This window comes from Muntiacus reevesi, chromosome 10 (assembly GCF_963930625.1).
Source record: "Muntiacus reevesi chromosome 10, mMunRee1.1, whole genome shotgun sequence".
In the NCBI taxonomy this organism is placed as follows: domain Eukaryota; kingdom Metazoa; phylum Chordata; class Mammalia; order Artiodactyla; family Cervidae; genus Muntiacus; species Muntiacus reevesi.
The window spans coordinates 57,470,606-57,493,168 of NC_089258.1; the positions used below are offsets into that span (position 1 = coordinate 57,470,606).

General features: G+C 39.2%; 1 protein-coding gene across 3 annotated transcripts in view; it reads right to left on the reverse strand.

The window, feature by feature from the left end:
• Positions 1–22,334, reverse strand: part of PDLIM3 (PDZ and LIM domain 3) — a 30,453-nt gene extending 8,119 nt beyond the window's left edge. For 2 of the 3 annotated variants that reach the window (XM_065947512.1, XM_065947510.1), the window contains exons 1-4: positions 22,143–22,333; positions 12,067–12,218; positions 10,742–10,826; positions 3,504–3,571 (exon numbers count right to left, since the gene is read on the reverse strand). In XM_065947512.1, the coding sequence (XP_065803584.1) occupies positions 3,504–3,571; positions 10,742–10,826; positions 12,067–12,218; positions 22,143–22,235 (398 nt within the window). In that variant the 5' untranslated portion in view covers positions 22,236–22,333. Of the gene's footprint in view, positions 1–3,503; positions 3,572–3,941; positions 4,130–10,741; positions 10,827–12,066; positions 12,219–22,142 lie in introns of all 3 variants that reach the window. The other variant, XM_065947511.1, reaches the window with a different exon arrangement.
• Between the last annotated feature and the right edge of the window lie 229 nt (positions 22,335–22,563).

The window sequence follows — 22,563 nt, forward strand, 5'->3', positions numbered from 1 at the left end:
AATGAAATTTCAGTTAGAGTGCAGTTCAGTCAGGATCATATTGATTTGACCTCAGTATAATGAAGTTTATTAAATTGTGATTAGGGATTTGAGACACTGAATTTCAATACTGGGAGACTGGGGCTTAAAATAGTGAACCTTTTCCACAATCATTTTATAACTACTCTGACCTTACTGTGTGCCAGGCATGGTGCTACACAGTGGAGATGTAAACTATGGCTAACTTGGAGCTTACAGATATAACTTATTTTACAGTTGTAATTAATGTTATTTTTCCCCTCTTAAGAGTGTTCTTATATACATGCATGTCTATGTATATACAATTTTGTTTAAGCAGAGATTGTGTCTTCTATTTCCTAGTTTCTTAATCATTCTATTTACGGACCCGTGTCAATCTATTCACATAGGAAATAAAACCTAAGCAAATGACAATTATCTTTTCATACATTTTTGAAATAATTTTAAACAAGCTCTTAAACTGATGCTTAAAAAAGAGTTTTCATGGACTCCAGTCACTGTGGAGATGATCATGGGTCAGCATGACCTATTCCTGTGACTTGGAAAGGTAGATACTGCTGAAATTTCATGACATTGAGCTATTGACTTGGCAACCTGTAAGGCTGATGATACACTCAATTACTATCATACAACTGGATAGATCATTAGACACAGAACTCATTTCCCTGTTGTGTATATGGACTTTTGGGGACATGCTTCTGGAAGCAGCTTGTCTAAAAACCACTAACCAGATTGTATTTTATCACTTGGATCTATAAAATGCCTTGTATGTATTTTTAATGATAGTTTTGGCTTTAAACATTTACATATTTTCATGTGAAAACACTGGTCTTTTAATATGGGTCAGTTACAATGAAACCATTAAAAGAACCCTAACTAGTATTAAGACCCAGGGAGATGATTATATTAGTATCTCCAACTTATGTCTGATTTAAAAGTTGTTTATTAACGGTGTAGTTATTACTTGGTAAGTAGCCACTCAAAATTCCACCTTGATGAAGAATTATCTGGTAAGAACAAGAAATTCGGAAGCTAGATAAAATAGTGAGGGGCCACAGGAAGACAGGGAGGATAACAGAAGCATTTTTAGAATTTTTTAAGGTTTACTGGTACCTGTTTTTTAAGCAAATCCTTTCATCTCTGTTTTTCCTCTCCCCTCCTCCAAATTTAGCTAAATCGAAAGGCACCTTACAGTGAAAAAATTATGAGTAGCTTGTCATCACCACGTTTGAATTAAATGAAAATATAAAAGAAGGGCATTACGTACCTGAATCTCTGACTTACCCTGAATTTTGCTATTAAATGTTATTGGTCTTTAGCAGAAGCAAGATCTGTGTTACTCTAATGTATCATTTTACTCAAGCCTCCAGGAGTTCTATAGCTCATGCTAGTGAGCTTACATTTATGTTAACCTCCAAAAAATGCAAGTATATCTGTTTTACTATGCTTCTTTAGGAAGATGTATGTATATATATTTATTCAATAGTAAAAGAGCATTTTAACTTTTAATCCAGTTTTTTTATGTTATTGAGAGTGGGGTTGGAAAACTGTTGAATGTGGGGAAATAGAGAAGGATTTAAAGGAGAATGAAATATGAAGGAGAAAAAACTGAAAGAAGCCAAAAAGGATTGTTCAAAGTTGCCAGTATGCAGGAGGAATAACAGCTCCTGATTCTTCTTGCTACTCAGGAAGTCTAATTAGGTACTCTTGAGATTTTGTTCCTTTATCTAATGAACATTTGCTGAGCATTTACTGTCCTAGCCTCATTTCTTGGTAGTGGAGATATTAATATGTTTACATTCTAGTGGGGTCAGATGTCTTTGGTAGTCATTGCCTTATTATTAATAGCATCTTTCTCCGGCTCTTTTACTCCATTTCCTCTTTCTGAGTCTGATATCACAAAATTGGCTTACTTTGAGGTCATTTTCTGGCCCTGACTCTAGCTCATGGAAAAGTCTGCACATGGAAATCATATATCAAGTGATGACTGACCATCCACGGCAAGCAGCATAAACTCAGATGTCTCCAGGGGCCAGGAGGGTCACACATATATGAAAACGGGCCAGGTGTTATACGCTTGGGAGTTAAGGGCATTTTGCCAAGATTTGGAGAGTAGATGTTCCATCTTAAGGCACTGACCTAAATTCCATATTCTTAAACAACAGGAGGGTTAAAGAAAACATCGTCTGTGAATTGACTCCACCTACGGACCACTAGTTGGGACACCTGATGTAGATCATTGATCACTGATCTGTTAGGGTTGATCCAGCCTAACCCTCACTTCCTTCCTCTGGGCTGGTTGATGGAGCTGAGGTCAGAGGAATGGGTTTGAATTTTCCTAAAGTCACTGTTTCCTGATGTGGCAATGCAGGGCATTCATTTCTTTCCTCGTAGGTTGGAATTTAACTTCTAGAGAAGATTTGAAAAGAATCGTCTGATGATGATCTGTTTCTCTGACAGACAAGACGAGATCTTGCTTATTATTATTCCAGTCTATGCATAGTTATCCATGAGTTTACCCAGTTACTCCCTCCCTCCTAACTCTCTCTTTATACTTATTTTCCCCAAGTGGAAAAATTCCAAGTGGCCTCTCTTCCTTTGCAAGTATCCGTGTATGTGTGTTAGTCTCTCAGTTGTGTCCAACTTTGCAACACCACGGACTGTAGCCCGCCAGGCTCCTCTGTCCATGGAATTCTCCAGGCCAGAATACTGGAGTGGGTAGCCGTTCCCTCCTCCAATGGATCTTCTCAACTCAGGGATTGAACCCAGGTCTCCTGCATTGCAGGCAGACTCATTACCATCTGAGCCATCAGGGAAGACAAAGAATAGTGGGGTGGGTAGCTTATCCCTTCTCCAGGGGATCTTCCCGACCCAGGGACCGAACCGAGGTCTCCTGCATTGCAGGGAGGTTCTTTACCGGCTGAGCCACCAGGGAAGCCACACAAGTATCCATAAGAATGCAAATTTATTTTTATGTAAGACCTAGAATGAGTGGGATGACCCAGCGGGCTCTGATGACACAGTGAGAAACGAGGTGCTGAGATGGGATGAATGGAGTCCGTCAAACACAGAAGCTGCACCAGCCTTTCCACGTTTGCCTCCCCTGCTACCTTACTTCTGGCTGGGGGCTGGTTTTCATGTCTGTTCCTGCTGACTGGGCCATCCTGCCCTGGGTATGTCTGCTAACCTCAAAGGTCACTGTGTTCTGGATGGGATTCTCAGAGCAGCAGGGGTATCAGTTATAAATACACACAGCGATTGCATAATATTTCACAGCTCTACAATCTTGTCAACATTTACTCTCAGAAATGGAGGTTAGTTGGCTGCTAGTCTTTGCTAGGTAGAATTTGTTTCTTTTGCTTTTGCAGTAAGCTTCAAAAAAGAGAAAAGTCACTCCAAACACCTAAGAGTTATGTATCTTGGTGATTAGTAGGATTTATTAAAGAGGCATGCACTCCAAACTTCACCATCTTAAAGCTTATGACCTGCTTCGGCCTGGGATTATGAAAGGTTTGGGCCGAACATTGTGCTTGTGTTCAAAGTAGTTCACATCCTGTAAAAACAAAGGGTTAGAAAGCCCCTCAGTGGAGGATTAATAGATATATATATATATTTCAGACAAAATTAAATGCACAATAATTGTACAGAAAGGATTATTTATCACCAGATACTGACATGACTAAGAAGGGTGATGATGGAGCCAGAGCAATTTCTTCCTCTCAACCGTCTACTCACTAAATTTTCAGGAACTGGCAGACTGGACCCTAGAACCATGTTCTAGATGCTTGTCTTTAAAAGAAAAATCTGATCCGTGCCTTCAGGAAAGTAAAAATCAAACAGCAAGAGCTGGACTTTCGAAAGGAAAAGAAGCTTTACTATCACCATTGAGAACATGGCAGCCAGAAACCAAGTGGAATACTTACTTTTGAGGTGAACTAGGAATGAGCCCCCGCAGCTGCCCGTGAAGTGCATCTTGTATATTGCTGGTTGAATAGAGCCCAATGGGTGAGTTATAGGAAGCGCTCACTACCTGTCTTTTGTCATCAATGTTTGCTGCTGCAACAAAAGGCTGGGCCCTCCTGTTATGCGCGGCACCAATGGGTTTGAACTCCTGTACAATGGCAGACAGAATACACAAAGCCACAGAATGCACAACAAAGCCGTTAGCGCGCAAACCAACAGCATCGCTCTTGTTAATCAAGGCTTCTTTATCCACTACGAGATTAACGGCAGGGTTAAAGGAGGGCTACACTTGCCATGAGCTTCATATGCGCTGTGAACGTCACCATATGTTAAGGTGCAAAGAAACTGATATTATTTGAAGTATAAAATAATGCGAATATTGAACCATTTGTCTGCTTGCTACTGACTTCATCTAAGAAAGTCTCATAGGACTCATTTCAATTCAGACATTTTGTCTCAAAAATGAGATTTGGGGCTTAGAAAAATGATTCTACATAACACTTTCTTAAGTAGAACTTAGATAAGATTTCTCTTAACATTTCCACCGTTTTAGGAAATGGGAGACTAATGCAATCAGAAAGGGAGTGAGCATTTATGAATTACTGTCCTGCATCATTTTAACTAATCAAGTCTTTTTTCTCTTTTTTCTTAATTCCTACAACAAACAAAATTCCTAATTTGCATTAAGATATAACCTTAAATTTGAAAAAATGATAGAAATTAAAGGACTTCCATTATGAAAGCAGGAAAAACATTATAGAAAACTCTCCCTTTTTATTGTGCTGATTTCATGTTGTGGGTTCATGTTTACTCTAGTTGAAGAAAGACTTAAGTCAGCAATTCAGAGACAGTGAATGTAGGTGATTTACAGAAGCATTTTTACTTTATTGCTCAGGGAAAAGGAACAAACTTCAATCCAAAACTCTGAGTTTGAAACATGCCTGAATGATCTGAAACTCTGTTATTATCTTTCAATGTAGGAATCAAGTTTTCCAATTTTTATACAGATTGATAATTTTGTCAAGTCATTAAACTTTTTTTTCTTCAAAGCAACAGAAGAAAACCAAAAACAAATGCTAAAATACAAACAAGCTGATTCTCGTTCAAACCTTCTCATTTGGCAGAATTAGTTAAGATCAGTCTTTACATTATTTTCGCTCACACATTCACATCAGCCTCCTTTCCTTTTGTGACTTCACCACCAACGTTTCACAGAGATCTCAAATAGTACAAACATTTATGATTACTTGAAATGTTAACAGAGACTATTTTGATTTAAAAACTAAAAGCATCTAGTAATATTTTTATTTGAGTCATTTTCCCCTTCTGATTATAGATGAGTAAGGTGTGGGAGTGTGCTTTTTAGAAAAAAGCTTGTGTTCCTTTCTTAGGGGGTGCAACCACAGTTCTGCGTGGATTTCAGGGAATGCCAACAACTTACTTTAGGGACCCAACCAGAACAATGCTTCTTCTTGGTTCTCTTGAGCAGGCAGTCATCACATACACTCCCTGTTCTCCCATTTAGGCCTACTGCAAAAAGCCCACTTACAAAGTAGCTATCACAAGGCAAATGGGGTGCAGCTTCAAATACTAGCTCTAACAGAGTTTTTGACTCCAATTGCCCCAAGTCTCATGGTACCTGAAAATCTGTACTGTGGTGAATGGGAGCTTTTCTCGCAACTACTTTGGACAGCATATTTTAATAGCCTCCTGAACTTGAAAAGAAGGTCTGTGATTCTATAGTATGATTGACTTGACTCATATCTTATTGGTTCAATCTTTAATCTCCAGGCTCACTGCCTAGGAGTTGGTTGAGTGACAATGTCGTTGCTGATATGAGAGAGCAGCATGATTGAAACAATCAAATATGGCTTTAGAAAAGTGCTGAACATGTGAAAATGTGTGCAAAGATTAATATAGTGGTACCATCTGATTGCTTTGACTGATTTAATAATGAATCTGGGTTGGCTGTGTTTTATGATTAACCATTATGATTAGCTGTTATTATGGCATGAAAAAAAGTAAATGGGAAATAATTGTAAATAATGACAATGGATATGACTCAAGCCTTCGTTACTTTGGATATGAAAGAAGACAGAAGGCTAATTGCCTAATTTAGTTTTGGTATATTGTAAATCTTTTAGGTTAATTAAAAGAGTGTATAAAGAAGTACTGAAGGACTCAAGCTTTGGGGAATTTAGCTTTTTTTTTTTTTAAAGTGAGAGTGATATGCCTTAAAGATCTTGGTATGTAATACTGATTTTACAAAAATTAGGTAACATACTGTGATGGCTTTATGAGGAAAAAAATCTCTACCCTTATTTCTTCTTAGTCTTAAAATGATAAACAAACATGGATGGCAATTGTCCTATAAATGAGGCATCTTCTCTGAAAATATTTGTGCAATAATAGCCCCTAGTAGTACTTCAAAAAGCAGCACATAAGTTAATTAGCTCCAACCTTTTTTTGCCATTTTCGGTTTTAGTTATATATTGCAAATGTTGCAAAAGTGTAATTTGTTAAAATGAAACAATAAAACCCTCTCTTTTTTTACTCAGATCCTAAAATGAAGTGTTTCTAATACAGGCTTCAAACATTCGTATTCAGGCTTTGCAAAGCATTAGTTTATGGGCTGCTAGAGTCATTCCAAAAAAGCACAATGAAGTGTATACACTAAAGGTAAACAAACAATTTAAATATGGCACAGAGAGGCAACATTCCATCCAAGTCTTACATCACTGTTGATGGTCAAACAGAATCAAAAGACAAGACCAATTAGAAGCTTGCTATTCTACTTTAATTCCTTTTTATATTTTCCTGGAAAATCATTAGTAATGGAAATATCTAGCAGTTAATATAGTCCAGCTCTTGTGTTTCTTCTACCCAGACAAAAGCATATAAATGATTCTTATCTCTTAGGAACTCAATAAGTAATTATTGTGATTAATCAGATTTTTCAATATTATTTTTAAATGGTAGGATCTCATATTAAAGAATAATATTTTGAATTAATGAAATGCTAGAGCTGCCAGAGTTGAAGCTAAGTAACTTGACAGAGATCTGCTGACACTGGGAGTCAGCAATCTCCCCAGTCCTTGAAATGACCTTGGAGATGTTGTCATTCAAAGAGAGTTCACCTTTCCGTTTCTTACTTGAATAAATATTTGGTCTGAGAACTGAGGCAATAACCAGCTTTGACACAACATGTCTGATACATGTGTGACAGTATGCAGAGCTACTTACAAGAAAAAACGGTGGCAAAATGAGGAAACAAACTATATCAAGTGTTCAAATCAAGGTACACTTGATAAATGATTATATTTTATCATGGTTGAAATTGATCAACAATCCCTGTCCCATCCTCATGCTCACCCCTTAAATGAAAAACAAAACCACTCACAGTTTTATTTCAGTGATCTGTTTCAAGTGTCCTCCCATAAGTCAGTGGGGAGGAATTTGGGGAAATGAGGATTTTATGAAAACTTGTTTTGGGCAGGCTGCCGTCCAGTTATGAAAACATTGCAGAATCAAGTTATTTCATGAAAATATGACAGCTTCAAGCTTACTTCTGTACCCTACATGACTGTGCAGACAGTATGTTTTTATTGTCAAACCTTTTATGGAAAGGATGAAGTCTTTTCTCATTCAGAAAACAGCATTTTTATTTCTGAAAAGCATCTTTCCTGTCTTGTGATAACTACATTATAATTTTGAATAGTTCAGCTAATATTAAACAAATATGAAGGTAATGCCTTTTTGGAGAATGTAACCTTTGAAGAAGGACAAAGAACTCTAACACATACCTTTTGTCTTTTTCTATGCTTTATATAGAAAAATGCACCCGTCTGCTCATTGGCATGTTCAGGATTGTCTAGAAGGAGTTTATCCACTGGCCAGGGGTTGATCTAAACAACTTCTAAGGTTTCTTTTAAGCCTAAGATTGGAGTCTAAATTCATAAAATCAAAATTTAGCTATTTAATAATAGCATGGAAAAATGAAAAAAATCTAGATGTTAAAATTTAGTATCATTTATTACTATAACTGTGTAAGAAAAAGTCCCCAAAGCTTAAGCCTATTCCTAGGGGAAAAGCTGGAAAAAAAAAATACACTAACATTTTATTATTTGTGGCTGCACTTGCATGGTAGGGTCTCATGGTTTTTTTTCCCCCCCAGTTAATATATATTGCCTTTAAAATGAAAAATAGTGTTTTAGTTCAATAGCAAAGGTCACATAACTTACAACAGAAGTTTGACTTGGGTTGAGAAACAAGAACTCAACTATTATATCACTCAAACGCAACTTTTTACCATTCATATACACTGGCATTTTAAAGACTTACTGGTATTTGTTTTTCAGACTGACACACCTTTGTTGTTCAGAAGGGGTTGCTTTATTTGTAGAGTTCTCATTTGGGTAAAGAAAAGATATCTGTTTGCAAGATATTTCTTTGCATAGCTTTGTGTTAATTAAAAAAAAAAAGAATACAAACATAAGCACAGTTTAGCCAGTTCTTCAGTCTCAGTCTACAAGTTAAGTTCACTGTTTGATATTTATTGCTACATTTTGTTCCAGTTTGTGCTATGGAATTTTCAGATAGCAGAGGTTATGCTGAAATTTAGCTATATTTTGTAGGGAAGGTCTTTCCTGAAGTGCCAAGTTATGTGGAAATCTGGCTGAGGGTCATAAGGAGTAGGAATATTTTGGTCCTTTAGGGGAAGAACAGAAATGGTCCTTATCTCTGAGCCCTTCAAACACCAGCCTCTTAGAGAGAGGGTGCAAGTAAGAAGTTAGTCATGACTCAGTCTAATGGAATGTTCAAAGGCTCCATCTGACTGACTTCTGTAGCCCTTAACTCAGTCTTCACCTTTTTTTTTTTTAATAAAAACTATCTCATTCTTTATCTTTTCCCCATGTGTAGTATCATAAATATTTATATTGTCTGACCCCAAAATGCAGGACACATGTGCTAACAAATGATTGACAAGAGGTCAGAGTATTTAACATTTCGATTATCTTTTAAAATTAAGTCTTTGAATAACCATAGTCATAAATTAAAACTCATGGATCTGCAATAAAGAATAAAGGTCAGACAAGCGCCAATTCTGGGGAGATGATAGAGAAACACAGGCTCGCAGCAAGCTCTCAGCTTACCCTGTGCTTAATAAAATCCATACTTGCCGAATCATCCATTTGCCTGAGTGGGTGCTCCAACACGATCAGGGATCACTGGGGATTTGATACTTCGGTCAAACATGTGAAGTTGGTCCCTTATTTTAGTATCGATGAAATTGGGTTTAAAAAATTAGGAGAAATTTTGAATAGAAATGTGCAAAAGGGTGCTGTACAATTTTCGACGTGTCCTCTACATGGATCAAGGAAATTCAGAATTCTATCCAGTTTGTCCTAGGGATAATAGGAGATGGGGGTGTTGATATATGCATATATGTGAGCCTTAAATTTCCTTTTTTGTTTGTTTGTTTTTGTTTTTTTAAAGCACCACATACTCTGTTTTCCTGTGTTGCCTCTAAGTGATGAGTTGATGAGAGTTGGAGGAAGCAGGTGGGTCTGGGCATTACTGCCAAGGGCTGTCCACAAGTGACCGCTCTGCCTGGAGGACTTTGCTCTCATTCCTTCTTCCAACCTTTCCTTCTATCAAAGAAGATGTTGATGACAGGTGTTATTCACCCACCCACCTCTGACGCCAGGCTAAGCCACCATCAGCCTCTGTCACATAGGCAGCCTCCTATCTCACTGTCAGGAAAGGCCAGGAGACCTTCTGATCGCAGCCTGGCAGGAGGGGGTGACACACCCAGTAATAATGAGAGCGCCCACTTAGCTGAATATCTCTAAGAGCAATTCGATATGCCAAGTTATTTTTCTATCTTATTTTATTTCAATCTTTAGAAGTCCTATGAGACACATGTAATATGTACTCTCCATGTATTTTACCAAGAATAAAATGAATGGGGACTTAGGCCCCCAAGTGGAAAACATGAGGGACAAATTCAGGAGTTGATGATCCTGAAAATGGAAACCTTGCTGAAGCATAAATTATAAACATATTTTCAGTTCATTTTCATTAGATATAATCAGTTTAGTAGTGATACTTGTTTAAAAGGGAATATTCAAATTATGTTTGTCTGTCTCTCTAAATGTGGGGAGCATCTAACCAAGCGGAGGTTCCTTTTCTTGATTACACTGTCCACACAGCACAACTGGGGGTCAGTTTAATTTCAGGTTTTCGGGGTTTTTTTTGAGATTTTGAAAGTAGACAGTCAGCTAAGCATCAGATTGTTAGAGATTAATTTAGCTCATTAGAGTTGCCTGAAGGGAAAATCCTTTATCTTTTGTAATTCAGCTGCATAGGCAGAATATCATTGTGATTACATAATGCAAAACTCTCTTCCTAGAGTAAACTTAATTATAGAATGCCTGAACTGATAATTAAAGAAGGATGTAACCTAAGAGTTGGGCGAAGACCTTGAGGAATTGAAGGTCACAATAACTATTAGACTAGAGACACCTGTTTCAAATGGTCGACCCTGTTTTTGTTTTGCTTTGTTTTAACATCTTAAATTTCTTGGGTTACCTCATGGTCATTTGGCAGATGTCTATCATGAAAAATGAAAAAATAAGCAGACTGTACATTGATATAGCCTCTTTTTCCCTAATGAAAACATATTTGTCTTTTAACAAGATATTTACCTAAGAATACTTCTCTTCATAATGTGAACATCATTTAACTCCAAAATTCATACCTGTGGTTCTGATTCTAAGTTGATTTTGAAAGGATGAGCCTTTCCATCTTCAGTTACCTGTGGAGACCATAAGCGAGCTTCCGCCCTGTAAGTAAAAATAAAATTCGTAAACCCAAATTCTAATGGGACTTCTAGTTTTAATACACTTTAATTTCCTGCATTTGTGAACCCCAAAACCCAACCATGCTGGCTCCTTGATGTTGAATTTCCAGCCTCCATAACAGTGAGAAATAAATATTTGTTGCTTAAGCCAGCCAGTCTATGGTATTCGATTGTAGCAACTTGAACTAAGGCAAGGACACTGTAGAGTTTCTGGAGAAAGTGAGTCTGCCGTGCATGAGGGAAGCATACAGGAGAGGGAGATCCTGGCGACCTGCCCTGCAGATGAACACAGGGCAATCCCCCTGGATCTCCTCAACCTCCCTCCTGTCCTATGTAGGGCACCACAGCAGGCAGTGAATGATGTGCCAGGTGGATTTACTGCTGGCATCAAGGAAATGAGCTCCATCCAACTCTTCTCATGTATCTACTTGGGGTCGTGTGGCTTCCACAGAACTATGTGCTTGGCAGGAACACAGGTGATGCAGAGACAGGGACAGAGTCAGTGTCACCCCATGAAATGGCAGACTGGCTGATGGACGGTGTCCTCTGGACCACAGCAGGGAAAACTGTGGATACAACAGCAGCAGGATACACATACATGCTAATCAGGGCAACAAATCATTCTTATCACAATTCAGTTCCAGATCTTGGGTCTGATGGCCAAAGATCAGGTTCGATTTCCTAACATTGTTTTTGATCAGAAATCTCTCATTGTCTAAAAACCCTTATATGCCCATGTCCTCTCATACCTTGTGAGACTCTTCCGGACTGAATTCAGTACAAAACAGAAAATAGCACAGAGGACATTAGCAACCAGATTTTAACAGGATCACATTTTGGCAAGCAGGAGATTCTTTTGGAAATTCCATTCCATTCTCTACCATGTTTAGAACAGCAGTGTAGCTAGGCATGTTGTTCGGTGTTTATGTGGCCAGTACTATTTTCTCAGTCGACCAACTGGGTTAGTGAAGGAAAAAAAAAATTATTTTAGCCTCTTTCATTATTCTGACATTCTGGAGAATTCTTTTTAGAAATCCTTTGTTAACAGCTACCAGATTGACTTCAGTGAAGGACAGACCAAAGTGGCCAACATACAAAAAACCCAGTTAAAATTCTGGGTCCTGCAATAGCCTTCCTCACTGGGAGGATGAAGTCATTTATCATTCTGATTCAGGTTCTCCTGCAAAACAGATCAAATTTTACCACCATTAATCAAAGATCACCTGTCAATTTTGAGACAGAGCTGGTGTCCTGCTGCCTTAATCCTGTCCTGTGCATCAGCATGAGTCATGGACTCTGTCCCGAAGCCATCAATAGCCAGGATGACATCTCCAGGACACAGGTTGGCAGCTGCCGCCTTGCTTCCTGGAGTGATCTGGAAGAAATCACCGCATAGCTAAAAATCCACACCCTGTGGCATCTTGAGTTTTGTGCCTGACATTTGTACTTCACCTTGGTAACATTCTAAACGCTTCACTGGGCAGGAAATGTTGTGCTCAGTTGCTCAGTCCTGTCTGACTCTGTGTGACCCCATGGACTGCAGCCCGCCAGGCTCCTCTATCCATGGGATTTCCCAGGCAAGAATACTGGAGTAGGTTGCCATTTCCTCCTCCAGGGGATCTTCCAGACCCAGGGATCAAACCTGAGTCTCCTGCAGATCCTGCATTGGCGGGTGGATTCTTTACCACTGAGCCACCTGGGAAGTCCCCTGCAGAAAATATTATATCTAGCTTAACTCTTCATTGGGCAATTGTATTCTATTTTCCTGTTATGTGAGATAATTCTATTTCTTAGTAACCACATTTTCTCCATCGTGACATTTCTAATTCTCTTTGAAAACATCTTCCATGACTCCCAGTTTGAATCATATTTTTGCTTTAAATAAAAATTTTCTTTCTTAGAGTCTTTGGTCACCCCAAACTCTCTATTTGGGAATATAACTTTACTATTAATATATTTGGGGTGCTTTTATATTTGAATTGAAATAACTTTAGCATCCGTATAATGCACTTGGGTGGGATATAGAAAGCTGGAAAGAGAATCACTCTTGTATTAACAAGAAGCCAGATAATATGCAAAATTATAACTTTTCACAGACTCTTCAGAGAACTGAAGTTGCAGGGCTACCAACTAGCTTGGAATCTAAGGAAAGATGGGAGTCTCCAAGGAAAGACGAGATGTAAGCACGGGCTTACTTGTACCAGAGCACGAAGGAAGATGGGGCCAAGTGTACGAGCTGTTGAGAAGAATTTAGCTAAAACTGTGAACAAATTGCTAAAGGCCAAGTATGAGTTAAACAGTGAGAGTCTAGAACCCCTGGGAACTACAGACACAAGAGAAGTCTGTATCCACTTACAGTCGCTTCTCCATAAACGAAGACCAGGTGGAATAAGTAGAAAACAACTAACAAGATGGCAGCTTTCAATTAAACTGTACCACTGATCACGCTGCCATAGCTATTCTTCCAAGGAGCAAGTATGATGATTCTTTTGATTGCTATACCCACTTCCGACTTTTCTGGGTAAATCCAATTGACAACTAATAGTCCTCACTTGGTGTCACTGAGCTACTTCGCTAGTGTGATCTCACAACGTCCTGCTCCTCTTCATCCACTGCCCTACAGCCAGTCAGATTTCCTTTGAGCTCCTCGGATAGGCCAAGCTTGCACCCTCTTCTGGGCTCTCACGCACTGTTCTTTCTTTCTGAAATGCTCCACATGCTCGTCACCCTGTTGCTCCTTCTCATCCTTTTGGTTTAGGCTTCAACATCATGAAGAGACCTCCCCAGACCTCTGGAGAGTGTCTCCAGCCCCTCTCCATCGTTCTCCACCGTGACGCCCCGTTCTTTCCCTTTATGAACGACTTGTACTTGCATGTTTATTTACTCGTGTATTGTGTCTTCCCAACCTCAAGTTCTTGAGGATGTTTACAATACTATGTATACTCCTAATGCTTCCCAGTGTATACTCGGTGTTCCAAATTGATAAATAATTACTTGAAAGATGAATGAAATGGACATTTAATCAGAGCTTGTGAAACAAAAAGAACTAGTCCTCACACACCCAAAGATGATGGCTATTAATGTCAATCTGTTTTTGCTCCTTTTGCGAGTTCCCACTGGTTAGAGCAGGATAATATGTGGAAAGAAAGAAAAGGTAGAACTGAGTCATGTCCGACTCTTGTGACCTTATGGACTGTAGCCTGCCAGACTCTTCTGTCCATGGGATTCTCCAGGCAATAATACTGGAGTGGGTTGCCATTTCCTTTTCCAGGAGTTTTCCCTACCCAGGAATCAAACCCAGGTCACCAGCTTTGCAGGCAGATTCTTTACCAACTGAGCTACGCAGGAAGCCTGGATAATATGTGGAACTTGACTTAAACCTCAAATTGCTCCAGGAATAAATTAGATCATTCCTAATGTTTAACTGAGGATCAGTCATTAAGTCATTTTTTCTCCACTTGCTTCATCTTGTCATCGATTTAATTTAACTTCATGGCTCTAAGAGAGAGCCAAGATTCACATAATTGAATGAAGTGAAGTGAAAGTCACTCAGTCATGTCTGACTCTGCAATAGCATGGACTATACAGTTCATGGAATTCTCCAGCCCAGAATACTGGAGTAGGTAGCTTTTCCTTTCTCCAGGGGATCGTCGCAACCCAGGGATTGAACCCAGGTCTCCCACATTGCAGGAGGATTCTTTACCAGCTGAGCTATAAGGGAAGCCCGAGAATACCAGAGTAGGTAGCTTTTCCCTTCTCCAGCGGATCTTCTCAACCCAGGAATTGAACCAGGGTCTCCTGCATTGCAGGCCAGCCGATTCTTTACCAACTGAGCTATGAGGAAAGCCCTGTATAAATGAATAATTCATATAAATTTATATTCATAAAAAGAAAATAGCAAATTCTCATACATCCTAGATCTTCAGTCTCATCAATAAAATGTTTATTGTACTCAGTTCATGCCTCTGATCATCTCACTGTAGCAATCATGATTATTTTCCAGTAGGGACAGATAATGGGGCCCTGGGTGAAGACAACTGGAGATTATTACATCTCAACTTTTGGGAGGCATGCCATTTTTCCATTTAGAAATTCTCCCAGAACACAACTGTTAGAAGAATAAGAGTTTCCATCCCCAGTGTGGCTTGTAGAGATAAAAATAACCTCAAACTTTTAATTTTCTGTAGCTATATTTCATCAAAATCAGTAGAGTCTATTTTTAAACTTCTAAGACCAGAATGCTTTTCTTTGAGTTAAAACATGAGAAAGCATGGCTCAATGTGTTTGCTTTTAAAGACTCACCTAGCTTTTCTAATATACTTAAATTTGGTTTACATATAATACTCAATATTGGTTTAGAAAAGCCTGACATTATTTCTTAGCTCTGGTTCCAGTGAGTGTAAACATCTGAGGGTAGAGTTGGTATATATCTGTCTATATAAATTTTAAACAGAGACATCTGGTGTGCTGATACTGAATATTACTAAACGTGGGCTTCTCCAGTGGCTCAGTAAAGAATCAGCCTGCAATGCATGAGCTGCAGAAGATGAGGGTTCTATCCCTGGGTAGGGATGATCCCCGGAGGAGGGCATGGCAATGTACTCCAGTATTCCTGTCTGGAGAATCCCATGGACAGAGGAGCCTGGTGGGCTACAGTCCATGGGGTCGAAGAGTCAGATATGACCGAAGTGACTTAGTACACACGCATTAGTAAATGTAATTAGCAATGTTAATATGGAAGTTAATAATTATCTTATACTTACCCAAAATATTACGTTTAAAAAACTCTTTCTAATAGTTCTATCATTACAACTCTAAGACAGGCTGGACAAAGGAGGCTGCTTTTTTTCCATCAGAGGAGGTAAAGTGACTAAGGAACCTATGGCTTCTCATTAAGGTGGGAGCTGTGTCACCAGTGGTTTCATTAAGTCACATAGGAAAGGTGGCTGATAGTGATGTCAGAACCAGAGTCTGACTTTGCATTCAACCTGGACATTGGTTTTTGGGACCTCCAAGGTGAGAGTTGATAAGAAAGAAAAAAAGTATGTCAAAGGATGGACGAGAGAGAAGGAAAAAACAGGATCTTCCCTTCTTCCTGTGTCTCAAGTTCAGTGAGGCTAGTGATCAGCAAGTTACCATTAAATTGGTCACTTGGTCACTGGTTTTAGGAAGTTAAATGATCTGTTTAATCACAAGAATCTATTATTTCCCAGCGTCACTTTATATTATTACTTTGCATTTCATTTATATTACTGCTTATAGTTTAACGTTTTCCCAAACCAGGAGGAGAGAGGGGTAAAATGAGGCAAAGAGGTTTTCAGTGGATTATTATTGTTTCGTTAGTGTCTCAAAAGTCAAAAGCATTCAAGAGATCATTGGAAACAGTACTGCCGCCAGTCACCGAACACATGGTTTCAAACTTGTCTGATTAGAAGAATCACTGGGTGTGGGGGGGGGGGGTCTTTGCTCAACATAAAGATTCCAGTCCAATCCAGAACCCTAGAATCGTGAAGCAGAAGCTCTAGCAGAGGAACTAGTGAATCTGTGCTTTTAACAAGTCCTTCAGATGACTCCTATTGTTCACATCAATATATTACTTGGGTCTATTTGGGAGAAAAAAAAAAACCCAACAACTAACTAATTTAAATCACAAGTAAACCATCTATAAGCTCCCGTTAACTGTGGGAGACATGAAGGACGTCCTTGGCCCTGATGGGATTTTTGTGTTAAGAATAAAAATGACTGGAACAGTTATGGAGCAAGACAAGTGTATATACTGAAGGGGTGTGGATCTAAATAGTGAGAAATCCCATTGTCCAGTTGTTCTCCACTGCCTACAAATAAACTCCAATGCCTGAAAGCCCTCCACAGCATCTGGCTGCAATCTACATTTCTAGTTCAATTAGAATCTCTGCAAGTAGCAACTGGTCATGGATATTTTCAAAAGTTATCTGAACGAGTTTAATGTGTAGCCACATTTAGGAACTGTGTTATACTACTGTATATTATATTATATATTATATAATTATTATAATTGTATTATATATAATATATAATTATATTATATATTATAACGTTATACTATTGGTCTTTGTCTTTTTTAAGATAAGAAAATGAATACTCAGAAAGTATAAGAAATGTGCTTAGGGTCACATATCCAATGAAAATTTGAAATTCCTCACGAGTCTAACGCTGCAGCTCAAGCTCCTCCACTATCCCACAATGCCACTCCTGCAGGTACTCTCTTCTCTGACTCCTCCTATCTCTTTGGTCATACTTCTTTCATGGAATCCTGGACAAGTTGTATCATGCTAGTTTGTGTACATGTCTCTTCTGATACATGAACTTCTCAGAGGGGCAGAAACTCATTAAGTTATAACTGTATCCCCCACAGGGCTCTACACAAACAATACATTCTGCACCTGAGAGACACTTGTGGGATGTATGAATGTCAGGAACAGATGAACTTAGTGCTTAGATGTAGACACATCTCTGTTAGAACAAAATTAAATACAGTCACTTCTCCGAATCCATGGGTTCAGCATCCTGGATTCAACCAACCAAGGGTTGAAAATCTTTGAAAAAGAATTCCAAAAAGTTCCAAAAAACAAAACCTGAATTTGCCACATGCTGGCAACTACCTGCAAAGTATTTACATCGCGTTAGGTATTATAAGTAACCTAGAGATGATTTAAAGTATACAGGAGGATGTACCTAGGTTATGTGCAAATACTATTTTATATAAAAAACTTGATCATCCTGGGGTTTTGGTATCCTTGAGGGGCAATGGGGATTGGGGAGAAAGAGGGGTGGAGTACTGGAAACAATTCTTCAAGGATACCAAGGGCTACGTGGGACAAGACCGCATTCAACTGTATACATTTCTTTCTAAAAGTTCAAATTATAAATATAGTTTATATTAAAGTACTATCCTGTGTTAAAACCTAACATCTTCTGTGTTGGTACCCAGGTCCATATACAGCATTCTCAGTCACAGTGATCTCGATCCTGGGTGTGCTCGGTATACAAAGGAGGGAAGAGGAAGTGAGTGGGAAGGGACATACTGGCAGGAGATGTATACAGTCATTTTACATCATGTACACAAAAGAAGCCTGTGCTTTATTCCAAACTGGACCATTTGTGAAAACAAACTGTCTGTAACTTGGCTGTGATAATAGATCCACCTTCTGGGTGGTCCAAACATTTAAGACAGAGAGAGATTCCTTAGAAACTTTTGCCAGAAAAAGAAAAACTGCTCACTTAGAGATGTGAACCTTAAACTTCTGTGAAATACCTAGGCCAGCTGTATATAATGTTTGCAGTAACAATGCCCTCCCGCAAGCTAAACATTTGCAACTTAAATTCACATTGCACCAAGTAAAGAGCACCCTTGCCTAGAACCTAGTTTCCTACAAATTGGATCACAATTAATTGCTCAAAAATTTTTTTGAGATTGTCTGGTATTTGATTTATCATCTGAGCCATCAGGAAAGCCCTGATTTATCTTACTTCTAATGTTGTTTATGACACAGAGTTTTACCTGGCTGATTAAATGGATGGTAAACAATTATTGGGTGGGGACCCTTTGTCCTAATTTTGTGAATTGTAATTTCAACTGATGGAGAGAGTTACTTTGTAAACCGTGCTCCCCAGCAGAGGGTGGAGCAGAGGACCACTGTCTAAGTAGCATTGCTATCATCTGCTTTTGTAGAGTGTGAGGAAGGGAAGGGAGGGCATTGCTTGTAGGTTAAAAATTGACTGAATTGCCTTGAGGACCATATCTCATTCATGGGACTTATTCTGGTGTTCAGTACAGGCACTGGTGTTTTAATTCTTTGCATGTTTAAGAACTTACATAAAACAAATCAATGAACAATAAAAGTTTTCCTTTTTATTTACTGTGGGATATTTCTGAGGACACAACTTGCACCTACTAGGAAAATAAAGTTATGTCAAAAGTGAACAATTTAATGACTCATACTGTGTCTATTTTTACTCTGTAACATATATGAGGTACTAGACACTGTGCTTGGCACTGAAGAGCCCCCCAAAATTTGCTGGTTGTTGCCAAGAGGGGGGCATGCAATCTGTGGGATACAGATGTATTCAAACAACTGTGGTACAAGGAATAATGTAAGGATATGTAGGTCAAGAGCAACAGTAATTCAGTGGATGAAATGACGGCTACCAGAATCAGGCTGGAGGAGGGATATTTGAATGCGTTTTCAGAGGCACAGAGGATGGTGGAATGGGTGGGGAAGAGAATTCTGGAGAAAAATGATAGCAAGAGCAAAGCCATGTTAGAGAAATCATAAGTGGTCCAGAGTATGGGTCTCACTACATATTTATGGAGTGAGAGGAAGAAAGGAGAGAGAAGAGAGGGAGGAAATGAAGTTGGACACTTGAGCTGAGAGAGAGGGTGAAAGCCATGAATGTCATGCTAAAAACCACACCTTTTATTCTTTATAAACTGGGGATGCCACTGAAGGACTTTTAAAAATGGGAAAGATAGGATCAACCAGCAACCACCTCAGAGATGGCTGGTGAGAATATGCATGGTGAATCGAGAAGGGAGACAACAGCTAGGTTTCAACTTATGAAATCTTGAGTGGGGACAGTGGAAGAAAAAGAGGAAAGTGGTAGATCTGGAAGAGTTAGCATCAATAGGACCTGGCGATGAGTTGGATGGCACAAAATACCTCTTTGGAAATATCTGTACAATAAGCAGAATCTTTCATGTGTTTGGAGGATGCAGGCTTTGGAAGCAAGTCGACCTGCATCAAAGTCCTTCCCACCACTTGTGGTCATCAGCAGGTTATAAATCTCTTGAAGCCTCACTCCCTTCATCTGCAAAAAAGGATATTACTAGTACTACTATTACTCTGATAGGATTATTGTGAGATTCAAGTGAGTTAATGGGTATGAGAGGCTTAGAAGAGTGCATGGCAGGCAAAAGTATACTAACGCACACACAACCTCATCCACTACCTTTTAACACAGTATAACAATCATGAAATTAATATAATTATTCTGCCACCTAATTATAATACTGATAAATATGTTCACAACTTTTAGTCTTTTTCCCAAATGATTTTTAGTATTCTAATAATTTCAGTGGAAGTACTCTCAATTAGGTGTTCATTAAGTCAAAAAAGTTCAAGTGACTATGTTTTCATTTATTGAACAAGAATCTACCATGTGAATGGCTTTGGGTATACTTGGATAATAAAGTGTACACCTATTAGAATAATAAAAGGTACACCAATTAGGATAAATTTATAAAGTTATCTCAAAAGTGAATGGTTTAATCACTCATATTGTGTCTACTTTTATTCTGTAATATAAGAGGTACTAGACACTGTGCTTGGCATTGAGTAGCCCCCTAAATCTGCTGGTCGTTGCCCTAAGTGGGGAGTGTGCAATCTGGGATACAGATGTATTCAAACAACTGTGGTACAAGGTGTGATGTAAGAAGAGGTTGTAGGTCAATTAAGTGGATGAAATGAATTAAGTGGATGAAAACAAAGCAGTGCAGTGGTACCTGCTGTCCTTGAGTTAAATTAATTGAAGAGAAAATCTGTAGTCAAATGAAAAAATCATATGTGTTCATAGGCACTGTTATTGAACCAAGTGTCACTGTGAGTGACACAAGTTAATTATGAGTTAAAAATTCAAACAGAATTGGCTTCCCAAATAATAGTTGTCAATGTATCAAATATATTTACTGATAGCTCCTGCAGTCAAGTGCAAAATGTTAAGTTCTGCTTTGAAATAAACATTGTTTATAAAGTCAAGCACTCAACATTTCAAGCATAAGATTAATCATATTGATATGTTCCACAGTAATAGCAAGATACTTCTTTTATAAATCACTGAAAGGATTTTTGTGACAAAGTTGTCTCCCTAAGATTTACTATAATATGATTTGTTAGGATTTATAATATAAATGGGATTTGTTAGGATTCAAAAGCTTATTTCATTTAATATAAACAAATGAAAACTATACTTCAGAAACTTTAAAAATATTTCTCTGTAGAGATAATGGAAATTGTTTTCTTTGGTAAATCCATAAAAGGCATTGCTTGGCCCAGATCATTGAAGCATTTTCTGCTTAATTTACTAGGGAACATTTTGAGAGTATGTTAAGTTCTTATGTCCATATGAAAACACATGTCAGATGTGTTTATGTTTTCAAAAATGTAAAACAAAGCTTGAAATGTTCCATGCATCCGTATGTTTTGAGATATTTTTAAAAACCATTGGTTCTTAAAACCCATAAGTAGAACAGAATTTAGAATTCTTTGTTCAAAGTCTATGTGAGTATGTTAGATTATAAAGTATACATTTATAAAATATAGTATGAGCAGTAAGGAAGAAAATAAAGCGTAGTAAAGATATAAACTTGCTGAAAGTTTATGTTTTAAAATTAGGTTTAATATATATATATATTTATATGTGATAATTGAAATAATTACAATTTTCTGTTAAGACGATGTTAGAAAAAAATCAACTAGACCAACTAGAAATTTACTGACAGGACAGATGCTGAATTTTTTCATTTTCTTTTTTCTTAATTGGACAATACTTTAGAAAATAATAAGTTAACAGAAAGCTTGACTTCGATAATGAGGTATTATCTTCAGAGTTACTAGTCTGAATGATGGCTCTCCATTAGGAGAAGGAAGCTATCTGACACGTTTTCTTTGTAGTTTGAGTTATAGGTGATGATCTCTAAGCCAAGTCCCAGCTTTGGAAAGTATTTACTCAAAATGCCTGGAAACCTAGTAATACAAATTAGTAACTTTTTCCCTGTCTGGGCTGATATGATAGATTCCAACTTGGCCAGCCCAGGTGGTGCCCTGCGAACAGCGCCCTGAAGTTTTCATCCAGACAAGGAAAGCGTTCAGAAGCGCGTCTCTCTCCAGCAAACCACCACTACTGTCTCCGCTTTTCTGATCCCCACCTCGCGTTTGTTACCGAAAGGAAACCTGGCGTCGAGGGCGAGAAGGCAGCCCACCTCGCAGGGAAACCACGCAGCCAGTTCATCCCTCCTCGGAAAACTGCGGGAGACCAAGAGGCTGCAGAAAGAGACCGCTAGGACGGGACGTGGTTAATTCTCTAAGCCGCTCCGCATCCTCCGAACTTTGTTCGCCGAGATGCTGCCGTCCCTCGACCTGTGAACCCGAAGCCAGGACCCACCCACCACACCCCAGTGGCTCACTGGCCGCGCTCCTCTCCCGAGGGGGCCCGCGGCACGCCAGAGTCCCCGACTTGCAGCCGAAGGATGGAAAACACCTACCCTGGTGATGACCAAAGGCTGGTTGAAGTCTATGCCCCCCGAGAGTCGGAAGCCCCAGGGCGCCGGCCCGGGCAGGACCACGTTTTGGGGCATGGTGCCTCCTGGCACTGCCTTGCTCGGGCGGGGCCGCAGCGAGTGTCCCCGAGCGGCACAGCCCACTCCGCTCCCGGGGCAGTGTCCCCGCTGGACCGCGACCCGGGAGCTTTATCCCCGCTCGCGTGTGACGTCACTGGCCTCCCCTCCTCCCCGCCCCCTCCCACCAAGGAGAGCTCCAACTTTGGAAGAAAGAGACGTGCCAGACCCGCGGGAGTTTACAGACGCGCACCGGCTCGGCGCAGCCTCCCAGACTTCTTGGGCTTAAGGCTGGAGGAGGCTTCGGGTTACAACTCCCATCCCTCTCTTAAAGTAACACCTGTCCTAC